This window comes from Lathamus discolor, chromosome 8 (genome assembly GCF_037157495.1).
Source record: "Lathamus discolor isolate bLatDis1 chromosome 8, bLatDis1.hap1, whole genome shotgun sequence".
Classification (NCBI taxonomy): domain Eukaryota; kingdom Metazoa; phylum Chordata; class Aves; order Psittaciformes; family Psittacidae; genus Lathamus; species Lathamus discolor.
The window spans coordinates 9265949-9292558 of NC_088891.1; the positions used below are offsets into that span (position 1 = coordinate 9265949).

The 26610-nt window shown below is 40.2% G+C and overlaps 1 protein-coding gene across 1 annotated transcript in view; it reads left to right on the plus strand.

The window, feature by feature from the left end:
* The first annotated feature begins 12171 nt into the window (after window positions 1–12171).
* Window positions 12172–26610, plus strand: part of ARNT2 (aryl hydrocarbon receptor nuclear translocator 2) — a 105186-nt gene continuing 90747 nt past the window's right edge. Inside the window, 3 exon segments of the mRNA XM_065688269.1 lie at window positions 12172–12283; window positions 12286–12351; window positions 12354–12416. Of these exon segments, the coding sequence (XP_065544341.1) occupies window positions 12172–12283; window positions 12286–12351; window positions 12354–12416 (241 nt within the window).

Below are 26610 nucleotides of genomic sequence, written 5' to 3' on the forward strand. Positions count from 1 at the left end.
ACAGTTAAATCTTGTGTTCAAAGTAATAACCTTGGTTCTAATGACTCAGCTGATAGATTAATATCCAGTCCAACCTGCACAATGAAAACTTGGACATTCATTTACAACTGTGTGAACCATTTATAATTCAAATAAACTCCCAGGACCCCTGTGTGAATGTTATTGTTTGTGTAGTTACAGATAAAAATTATCTTGTTCATAAACTGGATGAACTGTGTATAAATCCTTCATGTTAGGGAGTGGGATTTTGAAACTTAAGTTACATACAGAAGCACTAGAACATACAGAAGAAATTACTCTTGCCAGAAAAAGTTGCTTCACTGAGATCTATTTAGTTTTTATTTCACAACAAACTTGCCTAATCTCAGTTTCTTTAACTTCTGTTAAAATATTAAATAACTGCATCAATTGCATACCCTGTGACATTAAAGGGAATGGGAAGCTTAAGCACAAATTAATTGCATTCCAAAGTGTGGCATATAGCTTAATAAACCTAATTTAAAGAACCTCAGAACAATGACATTTATGCTTTAATTAGAGCAGATGAAAGCTGTGCTGTGCACTTTTAGACAATTTTTCTTGTGGGACTAGGCCTTTCTGACAAGGTGCAGATTTCCCTGCAGTATGCCACGCGTCAGTCTTGTCTGCCTTCCCGGAGATGGACACTGGCAAAATAAAAATAGAATAAAAAGTAATAGAAAATGAATAAGTATAAACAAAACCCCATCAAAACCAAACATTAGGAGAGCTAAGCAGACAGTACAGGCAGCTTTAAAGCAAGGCTTTCTCAAGAGCAGATTGGACTTCCCAAGAAAATGAAATCATTTGTTTCTCTTTAAGGAGAACACATTAAAAAGACTAGATATGTTCCAAAACCAACAATAACAGTTTAAGATGGTAAATGTTATTTTAACGATCCCCATCTACTCTGGAATTCTAATGACAGCACATGCGGTTAAAGCACAAAACATCAATACTGCAGAGAAACAATTGACATGAGATAAAACCCCCATTCAAAATCAGAGATAGATTAATAGACCTAATTTACTTTAAAGGTATTCACAAACTGTTATAAAAAACAGATTGGTCATAAGACTTAGTTGTTACCATATGCATTTCACAGATTCCATGTTATGTTCCTTATGCTGGCAAACTGACTAATGATTTCAAGACTGTTCCCCAGACAAGAACACGACAATTTGTGTGTTGTGCATTAAAGCTCTTTGTGCTCCGCAGCAAAATGAAACATAAATTTTGCAGGAGAATTTAGATGTTCTTTCACAATCTGGTCTGGTAAAAAGGAAATTGTGTAGGAGCTTAATATATATTTTAAACTGAGACTCTTACTGAATGCAGATGAATAATGTAGTATGCATACTGCACTTGCATTTACTTTAATTTTATGGGGTTTTTTTAATGCTATTTTATTATCTTGCAGGTTTTTATATTGAGAACTTCTGCACATCATTCAGGTGTTGTCTTAAGTACGACTGTAGGTTTTTTTGCAATTAGACAGAGTTGGAGGCACTCGGGACCACAGGATAAGCAAAGCAGGCAGGCAGACTTGTTGAATATAACAGCAATGTCATTTTTTACTCTGAAACTTAATGTCAGTAATTAAAAGTGTCAGTATTGTCAATAATCCAATAAAATTATTGATGCTAAGCACAGGTATTTGGAAATACAGCCACAATATACCTTAAAAAAGTTGATCATAAAATAACAACTGAGGGGAGCTGGTGTGGCAACAATGCATTCAAGTCCAGAAAGCTGTGGTGAATTGCTTCATTTAATAGAAGTATGTAATATTGACTTTTGCAATTTATCCTATTCTGACTTTTATACTTAAGTATTATAAAAATATATTACAAAAGGCTAAGCCAGGTACATAAAGATTGTAGGTAAAACTAAACATTTTTCTCTGACTGAAATTGGTGATTTTGATATGACTGAAATAAAATTAGTAAGTAAATAATGCTTCCAGCTTTTTTTCTAAAATCTTTTTTGGCAAAAATAATGCGTGTTCCAAAGGAGCACTTTGATGAAACTGCAGATTCTGGAAAAAAATGTTCTGTTCAAGTAATGTCAGCGACCTCTATTTTAGGGCTTATTCGGCAATTTAACGAATACAAAAGCTAACATCTCTCTCTCCTCATAATCAGGAAGGACTAGAGAGAGATATATTTTTTAAAGGGAAATTAATTTTGGAAAAGACTAGAACGGTAAGATGTGTGTGGCATCAGGCCAAGTACTTGATCTTATCTGTTAACTGGAACTCAGATTCTTTCTCCCTTTTGCATGTATGTATGCCTGAGAAGTAATAAAACCAGGGCAGTTCTATGTGGGACTGTATGCTACAGAAGTTCCTTAAAACCATTCCTATAAATGGTCCCCCCTCACTAGCAAGAGGTGCATTTCTAACTTCCAAATCCTGGTAGAATAGAAACTTAAGAGTTCGTTTATCTTAGACTTTAACAGCTCAAAGTATCTGTAGGAAGCCCAGGCTGCTGAAGAACACGCTCCTCTGCACAAACAGGATAATGCTGGTGAGCCATGCAGTGGATGTTAGACTATCTGGGAGTGAAGCTCCAACCCCACGTGACCTGCTGGTGACAAAAAAGCCATGAATTTACTGAGTATTATTTCTTGTGCCTGGCGGTGAAGACAGGGATAAATGAGCAGTTACCACTGAGTTTTTCTCTATTTTAATCCTCAGATGTGCCCTGCAGGATTGCACATAAGAATGTGAAAACATTGAATCATGCCATTTAATTGTGGATACTTAAACCTTCATTTGACTGTGGCAGAGTTTTGATTCTGAAAACACAGTACAGAAAACCAGAAAAATTAGTGTTAATCTGCCCTTAAAATTATGGGGTAAATATAGTGTGAATTCCAGAAAAATAATTTGTATTGTAAGAAATAATTTTTCTTCCCCATTATCAGTATTTTATTGTAACACAACCCAGTGGAGTGGGCTTTGCATTTGTGACTGTGTGTTGCCAAGTGATGGTTGGATGATTAGTAATTCAACATGACCTTGAATTCTATCACCCACAAACTGGTAATCACACATCTATTTTGCTACTGCTTTGAACAGAAGATGGAAGGAGTTGCCTTCTTCATGAATATTAGCATGAATATTAGCAGCAGGGCTAATCTGATCCCATATGGTATTAATAGAAGTTCATTTTTTTTTTTAAACAATTCAAATAATGTCTGAGAAAAGCATTTGATATTAGTCATTAGTATGAAAATATTGTATCAATAGTTTTCCATGAAAAATATTGCACAAAATGATGCATTTTGCTAGTCTTCAGGACACATTGCTATTTATTTGGTCATCTGTGCTCCTAGGGTAAGGCAGTGAGAGGTATCATAAATCCCCCAAACACATACCAAGGAATTTATTCATTGTGAATGACAAGAGGAGAATGATCTTCATTGGGAAAATGCAGAGTACTCAGTCCTATTTTTATGACCAACTTTCACTTCAGGATGAGATTCTTGAAGGTGTGATTTCCTCAGGCCTTTAGAAGATGCTAAAATCAGAGAGGTTGTTACTGTAAAAGTCGGTTGGAGAAACTCTCTAAGACTCATCTTGGAGTTTAAGAAAGCAGGCATTCTAAATACAGCTCAGGATAAACAGGGGGATGCAGCCCTTATCCAATCCTCATTTTGGCACAGGACAATGTCAAAACTGTGTACACACTCTCACTACTGGGCTTTGACCATTCAAAAGGTGAATCTACCTACATGGCTCTGTAACATCCAGCAGCTTTTGGGCAGACTGATCACAGTTAGAAAGTCTCACAGTCCCCTCTGGAAATCATCTGTTTCAGGCAACAGGAGCCACAGAGGAAACATTAGACTGATGCCAAATATGTTTAAAGTCAAATTTAGACAAAGATCAGCTGTGTCCAGCACCATTCCAGGAAGTGCTGGGGGCAGTACTTTCCTGTGATCTCATTTTATTACTTAGGCTCTGGCTAACCACATTTCACACAGCTCCCTCCTGCACTTGCTCACTGCTCTGGTCTGTCTCCATCATTCACAGACACCACCACAGATGCTGGCAATGTAATTGTAGCATGGGGGAAAATGTGTAGCCCTGTCCAGACAGATACAGCTGCATAGCTTAATATCCTCCCTACTGGGATTTGGGAATTAGCATAATCCCTGTGGTCCTCCATAGCTCCAATGCACCAAGGGCATTCCTCAAAAATCCTGTTCTCTGATTTTGTCTTCCATCACTGTTCAATACTCTAATTGATAGATCACAAGTTGAGGTGAAGCAAACGTGCTTAGAATTGGAAATCCCTGACAAAACCTGTAAACATCACATTACAAAATGATATCTCAGGCTCTGAAGAATCAGTCACCAATCCACTGTTCTTCGGGTCTCTCTTTATCTGTCCTTCTGCTCACTCCAATGGACAGGATAAAATACATCATGAAAGAGGCAGTATGAAAAATCAGTGTCGCGCTTACATCCCATTGACAAAGCTTTACAGGTATTTCATTTCCAGGCTTCTTGTGTGCAAACTGCCCTGAAGTGAATGCCACTAGGAGAAAAACGCTGCTCTGGAGCAGTAATAAGTGGCTTTTCCAGAAGTGTGCTAGCCGAAAAGGAAAAGCCCAAAGTATCGTCCTAGCTCTCATCACATTGAATGTGCAGTATGGTGACTGAACTGTGAAACAGTAACTACTTTTTCTTCCTTTTCTTTTCTTGGACAAAGATGAGTGGGAAAAGGAAGATCCTTATTTTCTAGCTTCCACCCAAATGCATTTATCTAACATTTTCCAGGAGCCTGATCTTCAACAGAACTTTGTGAATGTGAAATTCTCAGGTACAGTGAATTTAGATAAGATGAACACAGTAAAATGCATTTCATTCTCTGGACTTAGGATATTTTGCAATAGATTTCCCTACTGTTTTGTCCAATTCAAACCACACACTTCAGGCATTGCTATTCCAGTCTTTTTCTCATAAGCGTTCATCCCAGTGTGCCTTGCTGTGCTATTTGCACTGTACCATTATCTCCTACCCCAAAAGATGCAGCTACAAAACAGGAATCTGTGTGCCAACTCCATCAATGTGCTGTTTAAAATCCTGACACTCAGCATCCTATTTGAGGGGATCAATACATGGTCCAGCCCAGCTGGATAGAAATTAATTGATGTGACATTTTACAATTAATTCAGAACACTGGGCTAATGCTAAGAGAGGTTTTAATTATGCAGATGAAACCTCCTACTGCACAAATTCCCTTAGTTGCAGTTTGCTGGAAGCTGCAAGAGTACAGCAGAGGGAAGTCTAACTCAGTGTTTGCCTTGTCTTTACCCTCTTTTCTGAAGCATTGCAGAGTTAGTTGACACTGCCAGAAACAAAGTGCTTGGAGAGGCGGATCTTCAGTCTGGTTAGTTTTATGCACTGACAACTGTTTTTAACAAATATACTAATACACTTTAATTTTTATATATTATCAGATACAGTAAAAGAATTAAGATTATATTTGAGGTGATCTGGATGGATTGATAAGAATGTAAAATTATCTGTGGCTATATATCCAGCTATTAAAATATTCAAGATGGTTCTTCCTTCTTTGTTAACACAAATGCAAGAACCATAAAGCATATGGTAAGGGATGCTCCTTCACTTCTAAAGAACACTTCTCCTAATGTAGAAATGAATTATGATGCATTCCACAATTCAGGGATTAGATTTTTGAACATAATTAACCATGTACTGTCTGCTATTTGAGACACAGGTACATGTGTTCAGTTTGTATATTTCAGAAATAAAATCAAGTAGGAAGCTACCAAAAATATTTCATGCAGGCTTTTAAATGCAAGGATCTGCTGAGAATTTGCATAATGTCTTACTTGTGAAAAGTAAAACCTGCCATAAATCATAATTCAATTTATAAGACAATTAAATGCCCGTGTTTCTGTTCTCTTTTATGGTTCTTGGAAATTGTTATCTTGGGTAGCTGGAGAAAGAAGGGCTAAAGAAAGCAATGAAGGAGCACATTAGAATAGAGGGCAAGTATCAGACGATTTCTTCATGTATTTGTTCTTTCAAGCTGCCCTGTGCTCAACTGAAATAGCACAGCATGCTTCAGATTCCTCCTAATTTTTTATTTTCCTTAAAACACAGATTGCCTTCTATGTCTCATGGGACTCAGACAGTTTTGTTGCAGTTAACTATGTGAGATTTTCTTCCATCTTAGTCTTTTTGCAGCTTTTTATCCTCAGTAAATCTCTCTGATGAGATAAAGAAAACTCTGTAAGGAGAATAGAATGTTGTTTATGAAATTTACCACAATACTCTTCATAAATTCTCATTTCAAACAAGGCAAAGGCCTCCACCAACCAAGTTGGCAGCAACATTTTTGTAACATACCATGTTCTTAAAGTATACTTTTCAAACTGCATTCCCATAAACGTAAACATGCCCTGGCCCTACTGTTAGTTTTACTGTATGCCAGAACATAGCGATCTTTTGTGGATTACAGACAGATCAGCTCTAGCAATACTGTAAATCTATAAATCATAAACCAAGACTTTAAATACTTTTGCCAAGATGTGTGACTGTTACATTACTTTAATCTTTACATTTTATTGCATTCACAGACTTTGTGATAGAGCAGATGGGGCAGCAGGAATCTGGGAAATTGGCAGTTTGGTCCCTGAGCAAACTCATCCTGAGCAGTGAGTAAAAAAAGACCCTGTTTCCATACAAAGGTACCAGCTCTGGTTTTACTGTTCATTTTTATTAAACTGACAATTCTTCTACTCCAGCTAGTATTGTAGGAGTAGTGAGGTGGGGGGATGTCACACAGTGGCAAAATTGTTAAAGAAATGCTTCCTCTTGCTGGAGGTACTAATGATGTGCATGCTTGTTCCTGAAGAATTTAGCTTATTCTTACCCTTATTCCTGAAGGTGGAAAGGGATCACAGAATCACAGAATCCCAAGGGTTGGAAGGGACCTCAAAAGATCATCTAGTCCAACCCCCCTGCAAGAGCAGAGTAACCTAAAGTACATCACACAGGAACTTGTTCAGGCGGGCCTTGAATATCTCCAATGTAGGAGACTCCACAACCTCCCTGGGCAGATGTTCATGATTATCTACTGACTTGGAATGCTATTTCTGTGTCTCCAATCCAATAGGTCTCAGTCACTTTATGCTTTAAATCATAATATCCTGATTAAAACATAGCAGGAACACATCCCTTCAAATGAGTAAGTTTTTATTTTATTTCAAAGTGAGAAACATAGCATTTGGGGAAAAAAGGCTTGACTCGGTTCTGAGCTCTGTGACAGTCTGCTGATTCAGGCTCCGGTGTTATTTCTGGGATCTATCTTTTTTATTCGCATCTCAAGGTTTTGGTAAGTAGACCAGCATTGTTTATAGTTCTTTCGTGTTTTACCTGGCTGTTTCCCAGAATGGTTTCAGGAATACCAGCAAGTGTGCACTGTCAAAGCTATATCCCCAGACTCTATGTGGTCAGTTCTGCCTGAGGTAACCACCAACAGTCTCTAATGATGCGTACTGTTGGCAGTGCTTCTGCCAGTGAGGGATGTTAATATCAGGAAGTAAAATAAAATCTGCTTGGCAAACATTGTAAAGAAAGCGAGTTATGTGCTAATGTGTTTGCACCATTTATTTCTCTCTCAGGCTTTATAATCAAGCTTCATTGTTTAAATTTTGGTTGTTAGCACATAGTTAAGTTTATGCAAACTTCGAAGAAGCTTGAAACATTGGAGCTGAAGTTAAGAGATAAAAGATGCCTGTGTGCTTGGTTCTTAGTCCATGCTTTTACTAGCAGAAAAATACTTGTCTGATCTCAGTTACATTTCTTAGGTAAGAGGACTTCTGACTCAGACATTTCACCTTTAGGAGGGTTTCTCTAATACGCAATGTCATTTTCCCTGAAGGAAAACCACTGCAAAATTTAACAGCGATAACTGTAGAGAACATCATAGAAATTACATTTCTATACCTCCAGGACTGAATAGAGATTAATATAACTTCCACATTCTTCTCAAGGTATTTTATTGCATTTTATAGGAAGAATACAATTTGCTCTTAAATTATATGGGATAGTTTAAAGAACAAGGTTGTAATTTCCTTAACAAATGCTTTTAAAACCTTCTATGATAGTTCATGCTTTAAATGTCATCATTTTCTCTATAGCTTATTTAGGCAAGTGTGGTCATCCATATGTGACGAAACAAATTAAAAAGGGCATGTAATGACCCAGTTCTGAGTACCTGGGTAGATGGGGCTGCTTAATATACATATATCATACTTATTTCAAACTATCTGAGACTTTTGGATTAATTTGGTGCAATATATTAACTCAATTACAATAGAAACATGGAACAAAGACTGTAGCTGGGAGGTCTTATTAAAGTATGAAACTTTATTAATGTCCCTGGCTTTGATTATACTGCATTAAAATGTCTGAAACTTCTCTTAGCTGTTTCATGTCCCCAGAGAAGAAAATTCTACTGTGGAACTGTAGGTTCAAGTTTTCAGACCTTGTTTTTCAATTCTGTTAAAGTGGAATTATCACAAATTGGTAAGAAAGCCAAAGACCTTTTTTATTCATTTTTGATGCTGTACATACATTGTTACTCGCTTCAATTTATTACCTTTTTCTTTTGTGATTTGTGGACTTGACTGATTCATATGGAGCAGACCATCTTGGAAAGACTTCAGATTTTCGAAGGAAATAATTAAAAATCTCATCTTTCCTCTATTTCATAGAATCATGGAATGGTTTGCATTAGAAGCGATCTTAAAAATCATCTAGTTCCAATCCCCCTGCTATGGGAAGGGACATCTGCCACATAAAAATAAATATATAAAGAAGCAAAAATGTTTCAGAATTATTAGTACATGGCATGGGATGAAAACACATAGAAAGGTACAACCCCAGGTTTTCCACTTTGCAGGCCAGAACTAGCTTTCAAAGGAAAAGTGTTAATGAAAAGCAGTTACAGTGTGCTGTGGTGCTCAACTGATCTATTTCTACTTCTAGTGCCAAGACCCAGAATACGCATGTATGCTGAACTCTACCATCAGTGATAATAGTCCTCCAGATTGGAAACAATCATTGAAAGACACCTAGCAGACATTCTCTGGCACATAATAACAAGATTGAGATAAAAATCACTTTTCTTAATTCGTTTACTTTCCTGTTGCTACACATCATGTCAACACTTGTTTGTAATTATATTAATACGGTAAGTGAAGCACCCCCTGTTGTGCCACATGAACACTAAAAATGTTGCATTTTGCCAACTTGCATGTGCATTAGATTTTGTGCTTGGTATTGATACAGAGCTGTTTAATCTCTCAGCAACTGCAAGGGCAGAGTCCAGTGCTGTCCCTGCTTTTGTTGTGAGGAGCCCCGCTTCACAGGAATTAGACTTTCAAGTTACACAGCTTGGCATGAACTTGAAGAAATTAATTCAGTAACTACAGTGATTTCAGGCTGTACTGTGTATGCTTCTTTGTATTACAGTGAGAATAAAACACAGAGCACGCATTTCTACCATTAGTAAAACACAGTTTTAAGAGCGGTGATGGTCTCTCTTCAGTTACTGGTTTTACAGATATCACCATGGGTATGGAAAGGCTCAGAATGAGATAGCAAGAAGTAGTTTATTACAAGCAAACACAGAAAAGTTCCACTAATGTACGGATTGTTTCAGGGATTCTGAAAGGCTCTGCTAATGCTGCCTATTAAGATAGAGAAGATGGGGAGGAGAGAAAATCAATCTCATTTCTCAATCTATTTAAGTGAACAAAGAATTACGTGTGAAACCGAACAGAGCAAGTCAACAAAGCTCACACCAAACAAAAAAAAGAAAAGCAGCTTTATTTTGCATAATGATGTCTGAATCACAGTAGATTTGACAGAACGTGTTCCATCCTAAGCCCTGAGGTCTTATTTAGGTGGAGAACAGTATCAAATATAATGGCTGCAATGTGCTCTTTCTGGGCTAATCTAGTGTCTCATGGGATATTACGCAAGGGGACAGCACACACACTTGTATTGGTTTATATTCAATCTTTATATTCAGGCTTATTCCGTACATCTGTTGAAAGCTATGATAGCGCACTGTCAGATATCCCCAGGTTTGTTTCTTCCGGGGTGGCTTCCTTATCTCTAAAATAGAAATGAATTAAGAAATATTAATGCTTTTCTGTATGAGAGAGATAACTTTTAACCTATGGATACTTGTAAATGCCTTCAGAGGACACTTCACAAGTGCCCAGTGCTATAAATTATGGTTTTATAAGATATTTTACTAACATAGTATTGGGGGGGGTGTCCCATAGACTTTATGGATGTCTGTATCTTGACATAATGCAGGCTCATGGAAAAGTTCTCATGAGCAGTATTACCTGTGCAATTTGAACACGAGACTTTATAGAAAGGAATTGAGCTACAACCTGTTTTCTGCAGCTGGGTAAGCTCTTCCAAATTTTGCTTTCCTCATTGAAGGTAAGAATCTAGAAATACTGTGACCAAGGATCTCCGAAATCACCATAATGTTTTATCTGAATGGAAATAAACTGTATTTACAAAATTACTAATATTAACACAGTCTTCTAGTATTAGCAGGGTAAATGCCTTAAGATAAGAATTGAGATTCCTGCTGAGTATCCAAAACTTCACACCATCAGAAGGCACTAAAGTAGTGAGATGCTTAGAAAAACAGCTCAACTTCTGTGGGCAAACCCACAATAAATCAAAGATAAAGTAAACTTTCTAGATAAGGAGGAGCGTTTAATGCTACTCTGATTAAACTCATCTACAGGAAATGAGTAAACACAGCTTTCATGCTTTCTCCATCTTTCTGCCAATTTACATCTTAATGGCTGAACTATTCCAGGTTACTTATTCAGCAAAGCACGGGATTCATTTGCAACTTTTCATTTTGAGTGCTTCCATTAACTTCTGCAGGGCTGTTCAGGGCAACTGAGCACAGACATGTGGAGGCGTTTAAAAATTAACAGGCCTTTGCAGCATTCCAGGGTTTGAAAAAGCCATCAAAATTATTTCATCAGTATTATGTACACACTACATGTGACTGCTGCAGTTATTACACTGGTGGCTTTTCACAAATCTCGCAATTTGTTTGTTCTTTGATACTGGGGCTTTTTTCCCCTCAAAGACTTGAGATGATTAGAAAAATCTCAGATTTCATTGGAAGTGTATTTTTAGTCCTTGTGTTTGTAATGGAAAACCTTATAATGTGAGCTGAGAGTTACAAAGGATCAGTTGTTCAGTTGCACTACTTAGCTTAGTGTGAGGCAAACCATGGGTTTTAGAGGGATACAATTCAATTCTTATACTCCACCTGGAGCCCAGAATGACCTGTCTCTGAATTCCTGGATATTTTTTTAAAGAACTGAGTTCTTATATTTTCTGTTTTAATTCCTGGTAATCAGTATTATTAAGAAATGCCTGAGATGTTTCTGTATCGCACTATCCGTCTTGCAGTCAGACATACGTTTAATGTATTTGTAATGTGAAGGTGACAACATAGCTCCTCTTACCCCCACTAAAAAGTTCTAGGGCTCACATCACAGCTGACCAAGCTAACCATCAGCCCCGTGTCAGTGCGTGCGTTGGTCCTGGGGTCTCACAGAAATGGCACTCCTGAACCCCAAAAGGAGGATGCTTTGGAGGCGTTCAGGCTTGTTGGGCTCTGTCCCACTTCCATCTCCCAGATAACATCCCCACCTTGGGGGAGAAGGCATGGCACCGTTCGGAGACAAAAGCGATGGTGTTAATGTCGTCCAAAGGTTCCTCTCCTGCATCCCGCAGCGGGGTCTTCAGTTTTGGGTGCCGGTAGGCTGCACCCCAGCCGCTCCCCCTCAGCTCCAGGGCTGGCAGGCGGCAGCAACGACACCGACACCCCAACCAGCACCCGGGGTCTCATCGCAGACCTCCCGGCAGGGAGCTCGCTCCCCATGAGCAGCCGCGCGCAGCGGGTGCGCAGGTTCGAGCCCCGAGGGGAGCATGCGGCTCGGGACCGGGGGCGAAGGACGCGCTTCACCGCGGCTCGCAGCCGGTACCCCCGGCCGGGCGCGGTCCCAGCGCACATGTGCGGCCGCCCGGCACATGCTCACTGTGCGCGGCGCATGAGCAGACGCTGCGCGGGGGCCATCGGACATCTTGGGCCGCCCCGCGCAGAGCGGGGAGCGCCGCCGCCGGGTCCCGGGGCGGGAGCACCCGTGGCCGTCCCCGCGCCTCCCGCCCGCCCCGGCGCCGGCTGCCTTCCCCTTCCCCTCCCCCGGGCTGCTCAGAGCATCCCTCTTCCCCTTTGCATTTGTCTTAATTCTTCTCAGAGACAAGATGGCAACGCCGGCGGCGGTAAACCCTCCCGGTGAGTAGCGGCTGCTGCCGTCGCCCCCTGCGCTGCAGGCAGTCCGTCTCGCCCCATGTGGCCCCGCCGCACAACACGCCTCCCCCGCCGTAGGCACACACCCGCCCCTGGGCACGGCGCGGTTCCCGCATCCATGGGAGCGGGCACTCCCTGCCGCTCTGCCCCGCGCCCTGGGCTCGTCCCGCCGGTCGGAGGGGGCGCGGCGCCGGTGGCGGGGAGAGCTGGGCCGCCCGCGGCGAGGAGCCGCGCCGGGAGCTGCCTCCTCGCTGCCTCGTCGCAGTCGGGGCTGTTGCCGTGGGGTGTAGGCGCTGTAGAAGCGAACAGTCACATAAGCATACGCGGTCATACGATAGGGAATCGAGGACGCGGTGCCCCGCCGAAGACGGGCGGGAAGGGGGGCGGCGGGTGCCAGATGCACTGTGCAAACCCGTGTCTGCCCTGGGAACTGGTAGGAATACTGGCTTTTCCTGCCTGTACACTGGCCTGGGTTAGTGTTGGGAAGCAAAACCATCTTGAATGAAGGTGTCGAAACTGACCAAGGGCACCATAGTGTGTTTATGGTCTTTGCTGTGTGTTTATTTTCTTAACCAAAGGATGCAATAAATACTTTGTTACTACAGCATTTAGGAGGGGGAGAAATTTACCAACATCTCTTTGAGATTTTCATGAGGGAATGCATTCGATGTTGTGTTACCTGCCCGTGAAGTGCAACATCTATTTAGTTGAGTGTGTGATGGCATGGAATAGGTTTGGATGGCATGCTGTAGTACGTATTTTGGAGATGAATGAACTTCGTTTTGGATCAACAAGTTTCTGATGTTAAAAACGAGTGGGACAACGGATCTTGCACTGGGCTCAATACTAATGAAGAATGTTTTTATCAAAGTTGGCGTACATTTGCTTGTTTTAGAATGTGATAACATGTTGGTTTTTTGTAGGGGCAGGTTCAGTTCTAACAATTAAGGTCTTGCTTAAGTAAATGCCAACTAATGTTTAAAAGGGTGGTTTTTTAGATTAAATCCTGCTGTAGTTGGTCATGCGGTTGTCATACTGAAAGTAAATATTATGATATAAGCAATTTGGTTCAGTAAGTGTCAATAAAGTAAGCAAGAGCAGATCTTGGCCAATCAGATTAAGTTTTAATATCAGAGTTGTACATATTAAATGAAAATCAATATTTAATGGAAGGCTATTAAATGAGTATTGTTTAGCTTCGGGGATACCACGTTGTGCATGATAATGGTCATTGTGTGTAGACACAGGTAGAATCAGTGAGCTGTTTTGTGGACAAAGTAGGATACAAACAGCCCTTTTTGACTTTGGTTTGGTTTGCCATTCTCCTGCCTGTTCTTCCAAGCTATGCACTGAGGAGACAGCCCTGATCACTCAGAGGTTTACATGAAACCACTGAATTACAGTGGAGCCCAGCGGCCCTTTTGCACCAACCATTTCTGCTCTGTTTTCACTTGCTTGCAGCTGAAGCCACAGGAAGATGTGGTTGCAGGAGGTACCATATGCATCCGCCACAGAGCAGCCTCAGAGTAGGGCTTCACAGTTGTTCTCCTGTGACCACTGTGTGAATTTAGAGAGTGTTATGGGATTATTGAACAAACAAAAAATATTGAGAGATGAGAGCTAAATGTGTGGCTCTGTGCATCTCTGTGCAGCGACCTGGTTCAGTTAAAGTTGACTGGCTGTGTGGTCCTCAAACTCCCTTAAGCACAGATTGCCAGTCCACAGGAAGGATGAGGAGATGTGTTGGTTTCCTGAAATGAATTGATACCTACTTCTGCAAGGCAGAGGTTACAGAGCATCATTTGACCCCTCATCTAGGCAGCTGGAACAGATTTGATCTGAAAGACAAACTTGCTGGTTGCTAATGATCCTCCCATGTTTTCTGTGCATGAGTGTTGCTGTCAGACAGATGTAGCTGTGTATGGGCAAAGTCAAAATGAAGAGGTTTTGAGCTGCAAAAAGGTGAGGAGACCTTTGATCTGTAGAGTAGTGCTGTGTTTGCTCTACCACAGACAGCAGAAGATAGAGCTGCATGAAATATCTTGATTTATGCTGTATTTTTTAAAAGCCATAGTCTGTTGCTTTTATTATTTTATTTTTTTTAGATTAACAGCAAAGCAATGTAGAGAAACAATCAAAAGCTGTAGTGAGAGGATTTTAATACAGCTATTTTATCTTGGGGCCAGATCCTCAGCTGGAGTAATGTGAGAGTAGCCCTGTTGGTATTGGTGAAGCTGTGCCACCTTATGCCAGTTGACTTTCTGATCTGCAGTCTTAGGGAGAGATTAACTTGTTAAGCATCTTTAATGATGATTAGAAATTACAATATGATTAAATTTTTATTAAGCAATTGTCTGGGGTTCTAATAACAGTTGATAATTTAGGCAGGACATTAGCTTGCAGCTACCACAATACAAATACATGTGATTTTAGTCATATTCCAGATAGTGGAATGGGGATTAGCTGAGACAGAAAAGCTGGGTGTTCTGTAATTCTGGGTATGAAAGTCTTTCAGTGTAGGATCTCCTGGTACAGAACCATGCATTGCTCTACAGGAGCATCTCGCTTGTGTTAGATGCAGATTTGTCCATTTTCCTACTAATAATGGAGAGTTTGAGTTATGAAAGTTCACAGGAGTGGGAGCAGTTTGCAGCCCATCCTGGCTAGGGCTCATGGGAATTGCAGTGTTGGGGACCAAACTGTAGTGGGGATAAGACCACCTCAGTGGGCTTCCTGGGCTGTCTTGGATCTAAACTGATAGTTCTTTTTGGTGAAGGTGGTTGTCCATAGCTGCAACTAGACATTGCACTAACAAAACTGGGGGGCTCTGTGAGATAGTCCTCTTTCTTCCTCTTTCTGCATGCTTAGCCTTGGGAATGGGATCTGTTTAGAAGTACTTTGTTCGTTTGTCGAAATCTGGATGACTAACTGAAGTGTGAAACACAATACAGGTGTGTGGGAAGCTAATCTGCATTGGCACAAAGCATCAGAGTTAATTTATTTCCTCCTGAAATAAGATTGGCATATTAAATGGGATTTAAGAACAAAAAAAATGTGGAGGTGTAACAAGCATTTCATAAATTACTGCTTGCAGCAAAGTAACTTAGTGCCATGTCTGTTTTAAATGTATGTATTTTTGGAATGCAAACTTGTCCATAAGTATTGCTACTTTGGGGTCAACTTTTGCTTTATGTGAGTGCAGTACATGATGTGGTGTTTCTTGTATTAGCCAAGTTAGGATGAAAACATAAAACTCATTATGAATACAATATTTTCTTTTCCTGAGGCATTACATGGTCTTGGGTGATGAGTTCCAGTCTGGCTCAGTCTGATGGATGATTTCAGAGCAGCAACTTCCTGCTGCAGTCAGGTGATGTGAAATGAACTGGTTGTGTCCTTTCAGTTCTTCCTAGTGAGGTATCCCTAGATGGAAGTGCCACCATGGCCAGTACCCACAGACATACTGCCAAATGCCACAAACTCTTACGTCAAAAGAAATCATGAGATATCTGAGTTTATCTAGTGTTTCACCAGAGGGCAGATCCTTTAGGATGCATTATAGGCTATGTTTTAAGATTTTGTGAAGCCTTAGGATTGTATTCTTACATTGAATTGAAAAAAAGTAAATGCGTTGTTCACGTCATCCATAATGCTTCTTTAATGATTTCTTTTTAAGAAGTCTGAAGGTATGGAGAACAACATGTCCCCAGAAGGTCATCCACTAGAGGTGTGTTGAGACATAAGTGGTGGACTATGAGAGGGAGGAGTTTTAGTGGTTTAAGACATAACTATTGTAGCCAGTAGCTGACGGGGGGGGGGGGGGTACTTCAGCCTATGGCTAATCAAAGATATAAAAAAAAAATTGGGTTGAACCTTGATGAAAGATAATGAAATAAGATCTCATTACTTTTAGCCTGTCATGAGTTAACAGCAACTTTTATGTCATATCAGTGAAAACTTGTAACTCAGCTCTTTAGGGAGGTGTATTGGTTTCTGGGAGTTGGTTTTATTTCTATGTGTTTGTTTGACTTGGGAGGTGGGTGGAGAGAAATCATTCTCCCATTTCAGCTGGGCATTCTGGGAACGAAATCATCCATTAGCCAGTCTTACGTTTGCATTCAAGTACCTAAGATACTAAGTGCTGTGGACAAATCTTCTTGATGCGTATTCCATATTCCCAAACAGAATTGGCTTTCTGAGGCTGACAGTCTGGCCATTCTTTTCTGTAGTTTTCATACAGCTTTGAAATTGATGATTAAAAAAATCTGCTTCAGTGTTTTAGATTTCAAAATTATGAGGTCAACTCAGAGCTTTGCTCTTCATTACAATGTAAACTATCCAGTAAACTCCAAAATCAATTTAACAGCATCCTGAGGAGTAAATGATATATTTTAGTGATGGAGGATATAATGGACTTTGATGTTTCTAGGATGCAGAAAAGTAGTCTCCTTTCTAAGATAAAGTTAAAATAAAGGTCTCAAAAATGGAACACTTGTTAGCTAATGGGAGGTTTAAATTGCAGATCTCTTCTTGTGTTTATATATAGTTCTGACTGGAGAGTTGCTCCTTATTTCAGTTAAACCATGGTATGAGAAGATAGTGCCTCTTGAATTGTTCTGTGATAATGTTTTGTCCGTCAGGACTGTGTATCAAACAATAACTTGCATTGAAGAAATGTTAGTTTTTGATATTTGTAATATGCAGGGCGTACAAAAGATTTTGTTTCAGGATATCTCTTCTATCACAAAATACCTTTTTAAAATTTGCAGGTATAGCTTGTGTGTTGGTTCCAAATAGAGTAATGTTTCCCCATACCTTTTAGTAAAAATGCAAAACAAACCAGATATAGCCAAATTTTGTAATATCAAATGGTATTGCTGATTTTTCTTTGCAGTAAGGAAAAAAAAATACTGTAGAGATTAGGTAGTGAAGGAAAAAAAAAATAGCCTTTTCAAAACAGTCAAGGCAAAATAACACTGTTGATGTAGTGATTATTGTTATTAAGAGGACAGAAATGGGGCTGTCATTATGGAGATATATTCGGAGATTATGCTTAAATGGCTTGTGAAGATCAGATATGTGTGTCATTTAGGGTAATTTTGGGGGGCTTACTGCTTCATAACTGTCAAGTAAGAATGGAAGATGTGTTAATTCAGTGCTACCTGCAAAAAGTACGTTATTAACATTTTCAATAGGAAAGGGAAATAGGGGTCTTCAGTTTAAGACATGGGGCTTGAGATCTCGGGTCTTGTAAATCTCTGGCATATTTTCCAGTCTCTCTATAGCAAAGAGGTTTTGGGTGGCCAGCAGTATTTAGAGGTAGATGTATTGGCTCTGGATGAGTTGTTCTGTCTGAGCCAGCTCTATAGAGTTCAGAGACGCTGCCGTAGATGCAGAAGTTTGCAGACACCAATCCAGGCTACATTCTTTTCTTTACTGTAAGAGTGTGCTCAATAAAGTTTATTGGGTGGGCGCTTGCTGTATAAACAATTAGTACAGTTTACTTCTTGCAAATAATATTTCCTTTGTTCACATGTAAAGCATTTTCTGTCAGCCCATCTGTATCAATCATTCTGTCAAATGAAGAAAAACATTATAAGGCTGTATTTGTACATCGTAGCTTCTAATTATAATCCAAATAAAATAGATGTACATTGTTCACAAAAACAAACTTCAAAAAATAATCATTCATCACCTTCCGTTGTTAAAAAAAAAAAAAAAAATAAATTGATTGAGTAAAACCACATGGACCAAATATGTACTTTTTGGCTACTCCAAAATGTTTGTCACAGAATGTTACAGGATTTCAGCAAAATCTGGCCTTTAAAGTGCATAAATTACATGGTTTGAAATTTCAGTTCCAAACATAGAATGCCCTTTTTTAACAAGAGCTGATTCAAACTTTAATTTAGATAGTCAAAATTTCAAATGGATCTTGCTTTTATTGTTTATGTGGATTAATGGCTGTAGTCATGCGATGGGTAATGAATTAGAAGCTGTTTTCAAGATAGATGTAATTTCCTTTTTTTGTACCCAAAGCACGCTAGTCTTCCTTGGGCAAAGCCATCTGCACAGGCAGAAAGAGAAACCCTTTGTTTTGGATACTCTACATATTGATGAATGTTTCTAAACTTTCCACTTCCTCTCTTTTTTGTTAGCTTTTATTGCCATTTTGCTTATCTTCAGTATTTTTGTCCTTAAGTAGTCAGTCCTGCTTTCCACTTATGTGCTTCTACTTTTCTTACAACTCCAGTAACAACCATATTTTAACTGTGGTGCTGTGTGAGCTATGTATTGACTCCTCAGTTACTGTTGTTTAAATGTAAATGAATCCTGGCATTGTACTGGTGCTACTTCCCAGTCTTCCAACAGCTTAAAAAATCAGATTCTGTTCTGTAGGTAGCATCTGAAGTCCCTCTGAGAGAAAAATAGTACATTTTTTGTTACAAGTAGCAACTGTGCTGCCTTCAGTGTAACACAGCAGGTAGTTAGGTATATTCAGTTGGCCCACATTAGGACCCTCTATTAGCTTACATCTGCCCTAGATGTATATATGTTGCTGTTTTGTTCAAGGACCGCTTATAACGTTCATTTCAAATACTTAGGTTTGGGCTGCTGCAGTTTTTCTCATCTAACTGTCAAATGCACTTGACAAATAGAATAATATAAAATAATTATAATTTTTTTCTCTAATCAAGCAAAAGGGGCGTTGAATTGTTTAATCACTGGCTTTGCCAGCATGCAGATGGGAAGGCTTTTCAGGTAAGTTGCTCATACAAAATGCCTGAAATGGATAGTAATTAACAACTGGCTCTTCATTGGTATGTTAATTACACTGCCATTTGTCCTGGTGCCTGTCGTTGTTTAAATGTTCAGTTACACTGAACTGAAGCGTTCACTTCCTGGCAAACACAGAATGTATCAGAACAGTTTGACTCTCAGATATATGCAAATATTTTATGGGAAGAGGCATGCCAGTAAATCACTGAGCTGCAAAGAACAAAAACACTGCATATTTGTATTCCTCAGAGGTAAAAGCAAAACCTGTTTTCAGTGGAATACACAGGCCTGATTTTGAAAAATGGTCTCCAGTAGTTTTCCAGTAATAATACAGAACACAGTTTCATGCAAGTAGAGAATTTTAGGGACTTGTAAGTGCTGGCTCACTCTTAGTAAAGGTAGGTGGACATCTGGGTGCTGTTAAGTGCCCTTACAATGCATGTATGTTAAAAATCATACTGTCTGTAGTATCTGGATGGAAAATCAGACTGAACTGGAAATACTTCTGAAACTTAGATAAAGCTGGGTTTGTTTTTTGTTGTGTTTTGTTTTGTTTTAATGCAGAAAATTAAAGTCACTTCTAACAAATAGATCAGGTCAATAGTCTCAGATCTTACTGAACTTGCAGTTTAAATCTTTAGAGAATGCAGATCATCTTCTATGATTTGGATGGTGCTTTGCAGAGTGCATCCCTAGTCTCCAGATAAGTAAGAACAGACTCTATCTGGTATGCCTCTCAAGTTATTCAGTAATATTCTGAAGAGGGGCAGGCTGGTGAAGTTCTGTGGCTGACCACCATGTCAGTATGAGGCTAATTTTTCAATTTGCTAAGCTTTTGTCACATGAGAAGCGGTTAATCTACACAGTGCACAGTGACCCTCAACGCATGGCAGCCGTCAACCTTTGAAATTAGGTGCTGATTTTAACAGTAGCTGTGGAATTGGATTACAGTCATAAAATGAGCTATAAAATGGTAGTAGCTACTGTCTGTCACTGCCCTCTGAGTCATGTTTGATGCGTTTATTGACAACAAATTTGCAGAGGCAACATGGCCATGGGCGAGCTGGATTTCCATTGGTTTATGTCCAACGGGCAAAGTTACTAGCTCAATTTTGAGTCCAACTTTGAATATTTAAAGTAGTTATGTAGAAAAGCTTGGTTTGAAATGCTGTATTCTTGTGTCCCCAGCCACCGAGAGGCTTATTTAACAGTGGCACGCAGGGGCTGGCCCTGTGCGAAAGAGAAAATAGAGGTCGGTCTGATGACTACTCCTGTGAGTCATGTTCACGTCGTAGTACATGGGGACACCAATGATTTCCTCAGATTTAAATTTAGTTTTATAAAGCATATTTAAGAGATCTGCGTTATAGCTCTGTCACCCTGAAAATGCTCTGCGCTTTCTGTAGTGGATAGTGGTTTGAACAGTAGAAAGCAAGGCTGTGTAATGAAAATTTCCCTTTATTTTCATGAGATTTTCAGCAGCCTTAGGGATACAATGGCAAGTTATTGGACCTGTGTAAAGGTTTTGGTGTTTCTGGGAGAAGTCATAAGTGTTCTTCTGCTTACATGTTTTGTTTTCATGTCAAAAAGACAATTTTTCTGATTTATATAAAAAAATAAAAACTTTAATTTGCTGTGCAGTTGGGTTTGTGGGAACAGCAGCTGCATCGTAGCTGCATTTTATTTTTGCTTACCGGTGAAGGTTTGAAGTATGCATTTTCATTGTTGAAATTAAATTCAATGAACCGTTGCTAAGAAAAATATAGGAGCATTTTCAAACTCTGTTGTGAGGACTGAGGAGCCTGGTGTAGTGGAAGGTGCCCATGCCCATGGCACTAGAACTAGATGATCTTTAAGGTCCCTTCCAACCCAAACCACTGATTTTCTGACTGGAAAATAAGAATACTTTCTGAGTGCATGGGCACAATTCAAAGGTGAACTAAAGTCCTGATAACTACTCATTAGCTCCTTTCTTGTAGACATCAGAGAGTTTCTGTGAAAGTAACTTTGGGGGTATTCAGACCTTCGTTGACTATGAAGCACAGTGTGGATGGGAGAGGTACGGGTCTACACTTCAGGAGGACCTATGCATGCTGTGGCGTCCAGGACCTCCCGCTTGCTAGAGGTCAGCACCACGGTTACCATCCATGGTGCTGAAAGGCCACTGGGCTCCATGCTATACCTCACCTGTGCCACAGGCCTGGTGTGAGTTAAAGGCTGATGGGAGTGGGTTTGAGCTATTATTTCTGAGCGATAACCATTACCAGGTGAGGTGCTGAGGACATGTTCCATTCTCTTGGCTCTCTCATCGTGGCAGTGATCTCCAGCAAAGAGGACAGCAGACTGCTGAGGTTAAGAGAGTCTTACGTGAACCCGACAATCTTCCCCAAATGCTGCATGGTAGGACCTGCAGAATCCACATTTTGCAGTTTCTACACAGGAGCTTAAAAAATGTGTAATGTCTCTGTAGATTCTCTGCCAGCAGCTCTCCGCATCTATGGGTTAAGGTTGTTCTAAGTGAAACTGTTTGTTATGTAGGTGAGGCTGTTCTGGATTCTCATTAAGAACAAAACATGCTAGATCAGGCTTGTGCTACATGACAATCCTGTCCAAAAATAGCCCATCACAGACATTTTGGAATGAAGTGTAAGATTTCCTTTATGGATGCTTACAGAATAAGACAGCAACAGAGAATTTTGTTCTTCCTTTGTTATTGATGGGCCCTCCAAAGTCCTTAGGTTTATACAGGTCTTTGGGACTCCTTGTAGTTTATTCAAGCTTGAGACTTGGTTCTTGAATGATCACAGCTGCTGGTTTTATTTCTTCTAAATTAAACTGAGTATTTCTGGAGTTGCTGTACTTTGTAGTGTCTTCCTGCTACAACAAGTGAACCTGTGCCTTTCTAAGATGTAGTAGTCTTCTAGTCAAATGTTCCTTTATAAACTTGCACTCTTCAAACAAGCTAACATACATGTTTCTAAATTGCTTTCTGACTTAAGGCTTAATCTTATTTCTTTTTTAGTGATGTCCTCCCCCTGCTTCCTAAGCCCTTTGGTTCTGAACTGTAACATGGCACTGAGGTTTATGATGGTTTATGATGAGGGGAGAGGAGGATTGGCTGTGAGGGGAGATCAGTAGGGGAAAGAAGGGGCGGCCACGAGGGGAGATCATGAGGGGAGAGGAAGGGCAGCCATGAGGGGAGATCATGAGGGAAGAGGAAGGGCAGCTATGAGGGGAGTTCATGAGGGGAAAGAAGGGTCAGCCATGAGGGGATATCGTAAGGGGAGAGGAAGGGCAGCCATGAGGGGAGATCGTGAAGGGAAAGGAAGGGCAGCCACAAGGGGAGATCATGAGAGGAAAGAAGGGGCGGCCGTGAGGGGAAATCGTGAGGGGAAAGAAGGGGTGGCCATGAGCGGAAAGAAGGGGCAGCCATGAGAGGAGATCATGAGGGGAAAGAAAGGGCGGCCACTAGGGGAGATCGTGAGGGGAGAGGAAGGGCAGCCATGAGGGAAGATAGTGAGGGGAAAGAAGGGGCGGCCACGAGGGGAGATCATGAGGGGAAAGAAGGGGCGGCCATGAGGGGAAATCATGAGGGGAAAGAAGGGGCAGCCATGAGGAGAGATCATGAAGGGAGAGCAAGGGCAGCCGTGGTATGTGAGGGGTGGCTATGAGGGGTAAGGGGCAGTCATGAGGGGAGATCATGAAGGGGGAGCAGGGGCAGCCATGGGGTGTGAGGGGTTGCCATGGAGGGTAGGGCGACAGCTGTACAGTGTGGGCTGCTATGTGGGGCAGAGGAGGGATGGCTCCTAGTGTAAATCATGAGGGACAGCCATAAGGGTACATCTGGAGGGGAGATCAGTTTGTCCTTAATTACATGGATTAGTGGTCGTCTTGGCAGTCCTGGGATAATGGTTGGACTTGATGATCTTAAAGGTCTTTTTCAACATAGCTGATTCCATGATTCTGTGTTTTTTACATTTTAGCGATAGCTGCCAGTTTGAATTAATATCTTTTGCTCTCCATAGCTTTTCCTTTTGTTACCTGTGTTTCTCCATCCAGGTTCCGTTCATGTTTTAAAAAAGGAGGCCATGTAAATATGTAAGTAGTGTTTGAGCTTAAGCAGCAGTAGGCACTGTAAAAACAAAATCTTAGCGCTGGGGTACAATAGCTGAATTAAAAGATGGATGGTTTTACTTGTTGGCATTTCGCTGGAGTAGAATCAGTTGGAGATGTGTGAGTGGGTGGAAAGAACATTAACATGAAGTTCATGCTGAATTATGTTTTGCTTGAGGAAAACTATTCATTAGTCTCATAGCTGGCACATACCTTTTTATTCCTTCTCTAAAGTAGCATCTGACTACTTTGATGAAAAGGTTGATATGACATTAAGGAATTGGTTCTGCCTCACCTACTGATGATGTGCAGAAACCTTTCTGCCCTTGGCAGAACTGATTAAGACATAGGCAGCATGCCAGTGCTCACTCTATTCTAGGAAGGGCATACCTGTGGTAAATATTTCAGGGTGCACAGAGTCATGGCTCTGTCTGTTAGAGTGTTATGTGTGGAGGTTAATAATGTATCTGAGTTCAGCTCCAGAGCTCGCTGTGTCTCAATCTAAACCCCTTCGTCTGTGTTGGTTTTTCAAGATGGTCTTAAGGACAAAATGTTCTTTCATCATTGCTATATTTAAAATCACTGTGGTACTTATGAATAAGAATTTCAATTTCAGAGACCAATAAATTCTTAGTGTGCAGGAAACTTCTTGACTGTTAGAAGCTGCCTGTGTTTTTCACTTCTATCGCTGGCTGCCTATCTCATGGCTTAGAATTGACCTGGGAAGGAAGATGGTCTTGTGGTACATGCACTGGACAGACTTCACATTTACTACAGACCTCTTAACCTCTGACAAGTAATATCCCCTTGCCACAGTTAAGCCTTCTGATTTTTGTTTCCATTTCTCCTACCTTCAGTTTGTATATTCTGTTTATAAGACTATGTATTCTGGGATGCTTTTTTCATATATGTCTGTTATAAAATGACATGTTGTAGGAGAGTGTGGAGTGCCTATCCTGGAGCACCGCTCGCAGCCCAGAAAGCCAACCGTATCCTGGGCTGCATCAAAAGGAGCGTGACCAGCAGGTCGAAGGAGGTGATCCTGCCCCTCTGCTCTGCTCTTGTGAGACCTCACCTGGAGTATTGTGTGCAGTTCTGGTGTCCTCAACATAAAAAGGACATGGAACTGCTGGAACAAGTCCAGAGGAGGGCCACGAGGATGATCAGGGGACTGGAGCACCTCCCATATGAAGACAGGCTGAGGAAGTTGGGGCTGTTCAGCCTGGAGAAGAGAAGGCTGCATGGGGACCTAATAGCAGCCTTCCAGTATCTGAAGGGGGCCTATAGGGATGCTGGGGATGGACTCTTCGTCAGGGACTGTAGTGACAGGACAAGGGGTAATGGGTTAAAACTTAAACAGGGGAAGTTTAAATTGGTTATAAGGAGGAAATTCTTTCCTGTTAGGGTGGTGAGGCACTGGAATGGGTTGCCCAGGGAGGTTGTGAGTGCTCCATCCCTGGCAGTGTTCAGGACCAGGTTGGACAGAGCCTTGGGTAGCATGGTTTAGTGTGAGGTGTCCCTGCCCATGGCAGGGGGGTTGGAACTAGATGATCTTGAGGTCCTTTCCAACCCTAACTATTCTATGATTCTATGATAATATATTTTCATTGTGATGTGCTAATTGATAATGTTTTAGTAAGAGACTTTTAGTGTAACCACATTTATGTTGAACTAGCGAAGATTTTTCTTCTCCCTTTGGAAAAAAAAGAAAAAAAAGAGGTGAAAAAGCAGAATATACAGCTTCTTTTTACTTGGAAACAGCAGGTATTATTTATTCCAGGCACATGAATAACCATTAATTCGTATTTTCTTTATATAGTAGGTATGATGTTGGGATAATGTGCTTTTTAACTGTTTTGACAAAATATACACATGAGCATAGATGAATAGCTATTTCAGTGCTGAACTACTGATGATCCACCTAGCTATAAAGTCTCAATATAGGCTTTACAACTTTTTTTTGTGGTATGTTGACTTTTGGGTTGCTTTTGTCACTTCATTTGCCTTTGAATGCACATTTGTTTATTCTCAGCCGTTTACAGTTTGTATTGAGAACAAAATATTCTCTGCTTCATTCACAAAAGAAATGCTCAAGCTGTATGAAATATACAGTTACACAGAGTGAAAATTATAAGATGGTTTTCAAGTGTTTGTTGTGTGTTTGAAAGTTTAATTTAAAAAGCAGAAAAATGCATTATGTGGGGGTATTTGGTTTGTATGTTAACTCAAACTGCTCTTTAAATCAAGTCAGTGAGCTGTCACTGGAAGTAAATACATTTTCAGAAATCAAATCATGATTCTTTCTAATATTGAAATCTAATGATAAGGTATTGTAATGATTTCTTAGTAAATGCGTTTGGCTGCCACTAGTTATTTGCTTTTTGGCATAGAGTCCCTTGTAGAAGCTGGAACCTCATCGTCAAGTTTGGCATTCAGACTAATTTTATGTCCTTTTTACTTGTCTGTGCTGCTCTTCAGTCAGCAAATATCAAAGCAAAAAACTTAGTTTGGTCAATATTTACAGACAAATGCTCAGCATGTTTTTTGACAAACATCCAGTTTGTTTATAATGAGTTTTTTTTCAGTATTGTTCTTCCATTCTCTATTTGATGAATCCACAGAACTGTCTGTATACTTTTGGAAGCAAGTGGCTTGTAATGGATGTCAAATCATGTTTAATATGAATATGGGTACATGGAAAAATAGTTGTTTGTTGTTACATGTTCTCGTTTGTTTAGTAGTTCACTGGTAGAACATGCAGTGAATTCCCATATTTTTTAAAATCAGTAAGAACATGGCCATTTCATCTGATCCCTTCTTGGAAGCCTGGCAGAGCTTATCTGGAAACATCATTTTCTCTTTTATTTTAATATTGGTAATTTTAAAAAGCAAAATATGAGATTCAGTATTCTAAAAGCTGTTCAGGGAATAGCTCTGTGAAGAAGTTAAGCAGAAAAAAGTGTTCCAAAATTCATGACAAATTCTTGGGTGTGTAGTAAACCTAAAATAACACCAAGGAATCTACTGCAGCACGGCATAGCAGAATTTTATATTTTTTATATTCCTATGAAGGTTTCCCTTATGCAGTGATGTTCAGGTGTTTTATTTGGAGCATTTGTGGGAATCAGAAATTCTAGAAAGTAATAAAAAAATGCAAATGCAGCTACCTTTGAAATTCCAAAAGCCTGTGGGCTATTATTATTGATATTACTGTTATTATATTATTATTGTTATTATTATTCACAGACATGAAAGATACAATATGTGAAATTACCTAAAAGGCAGA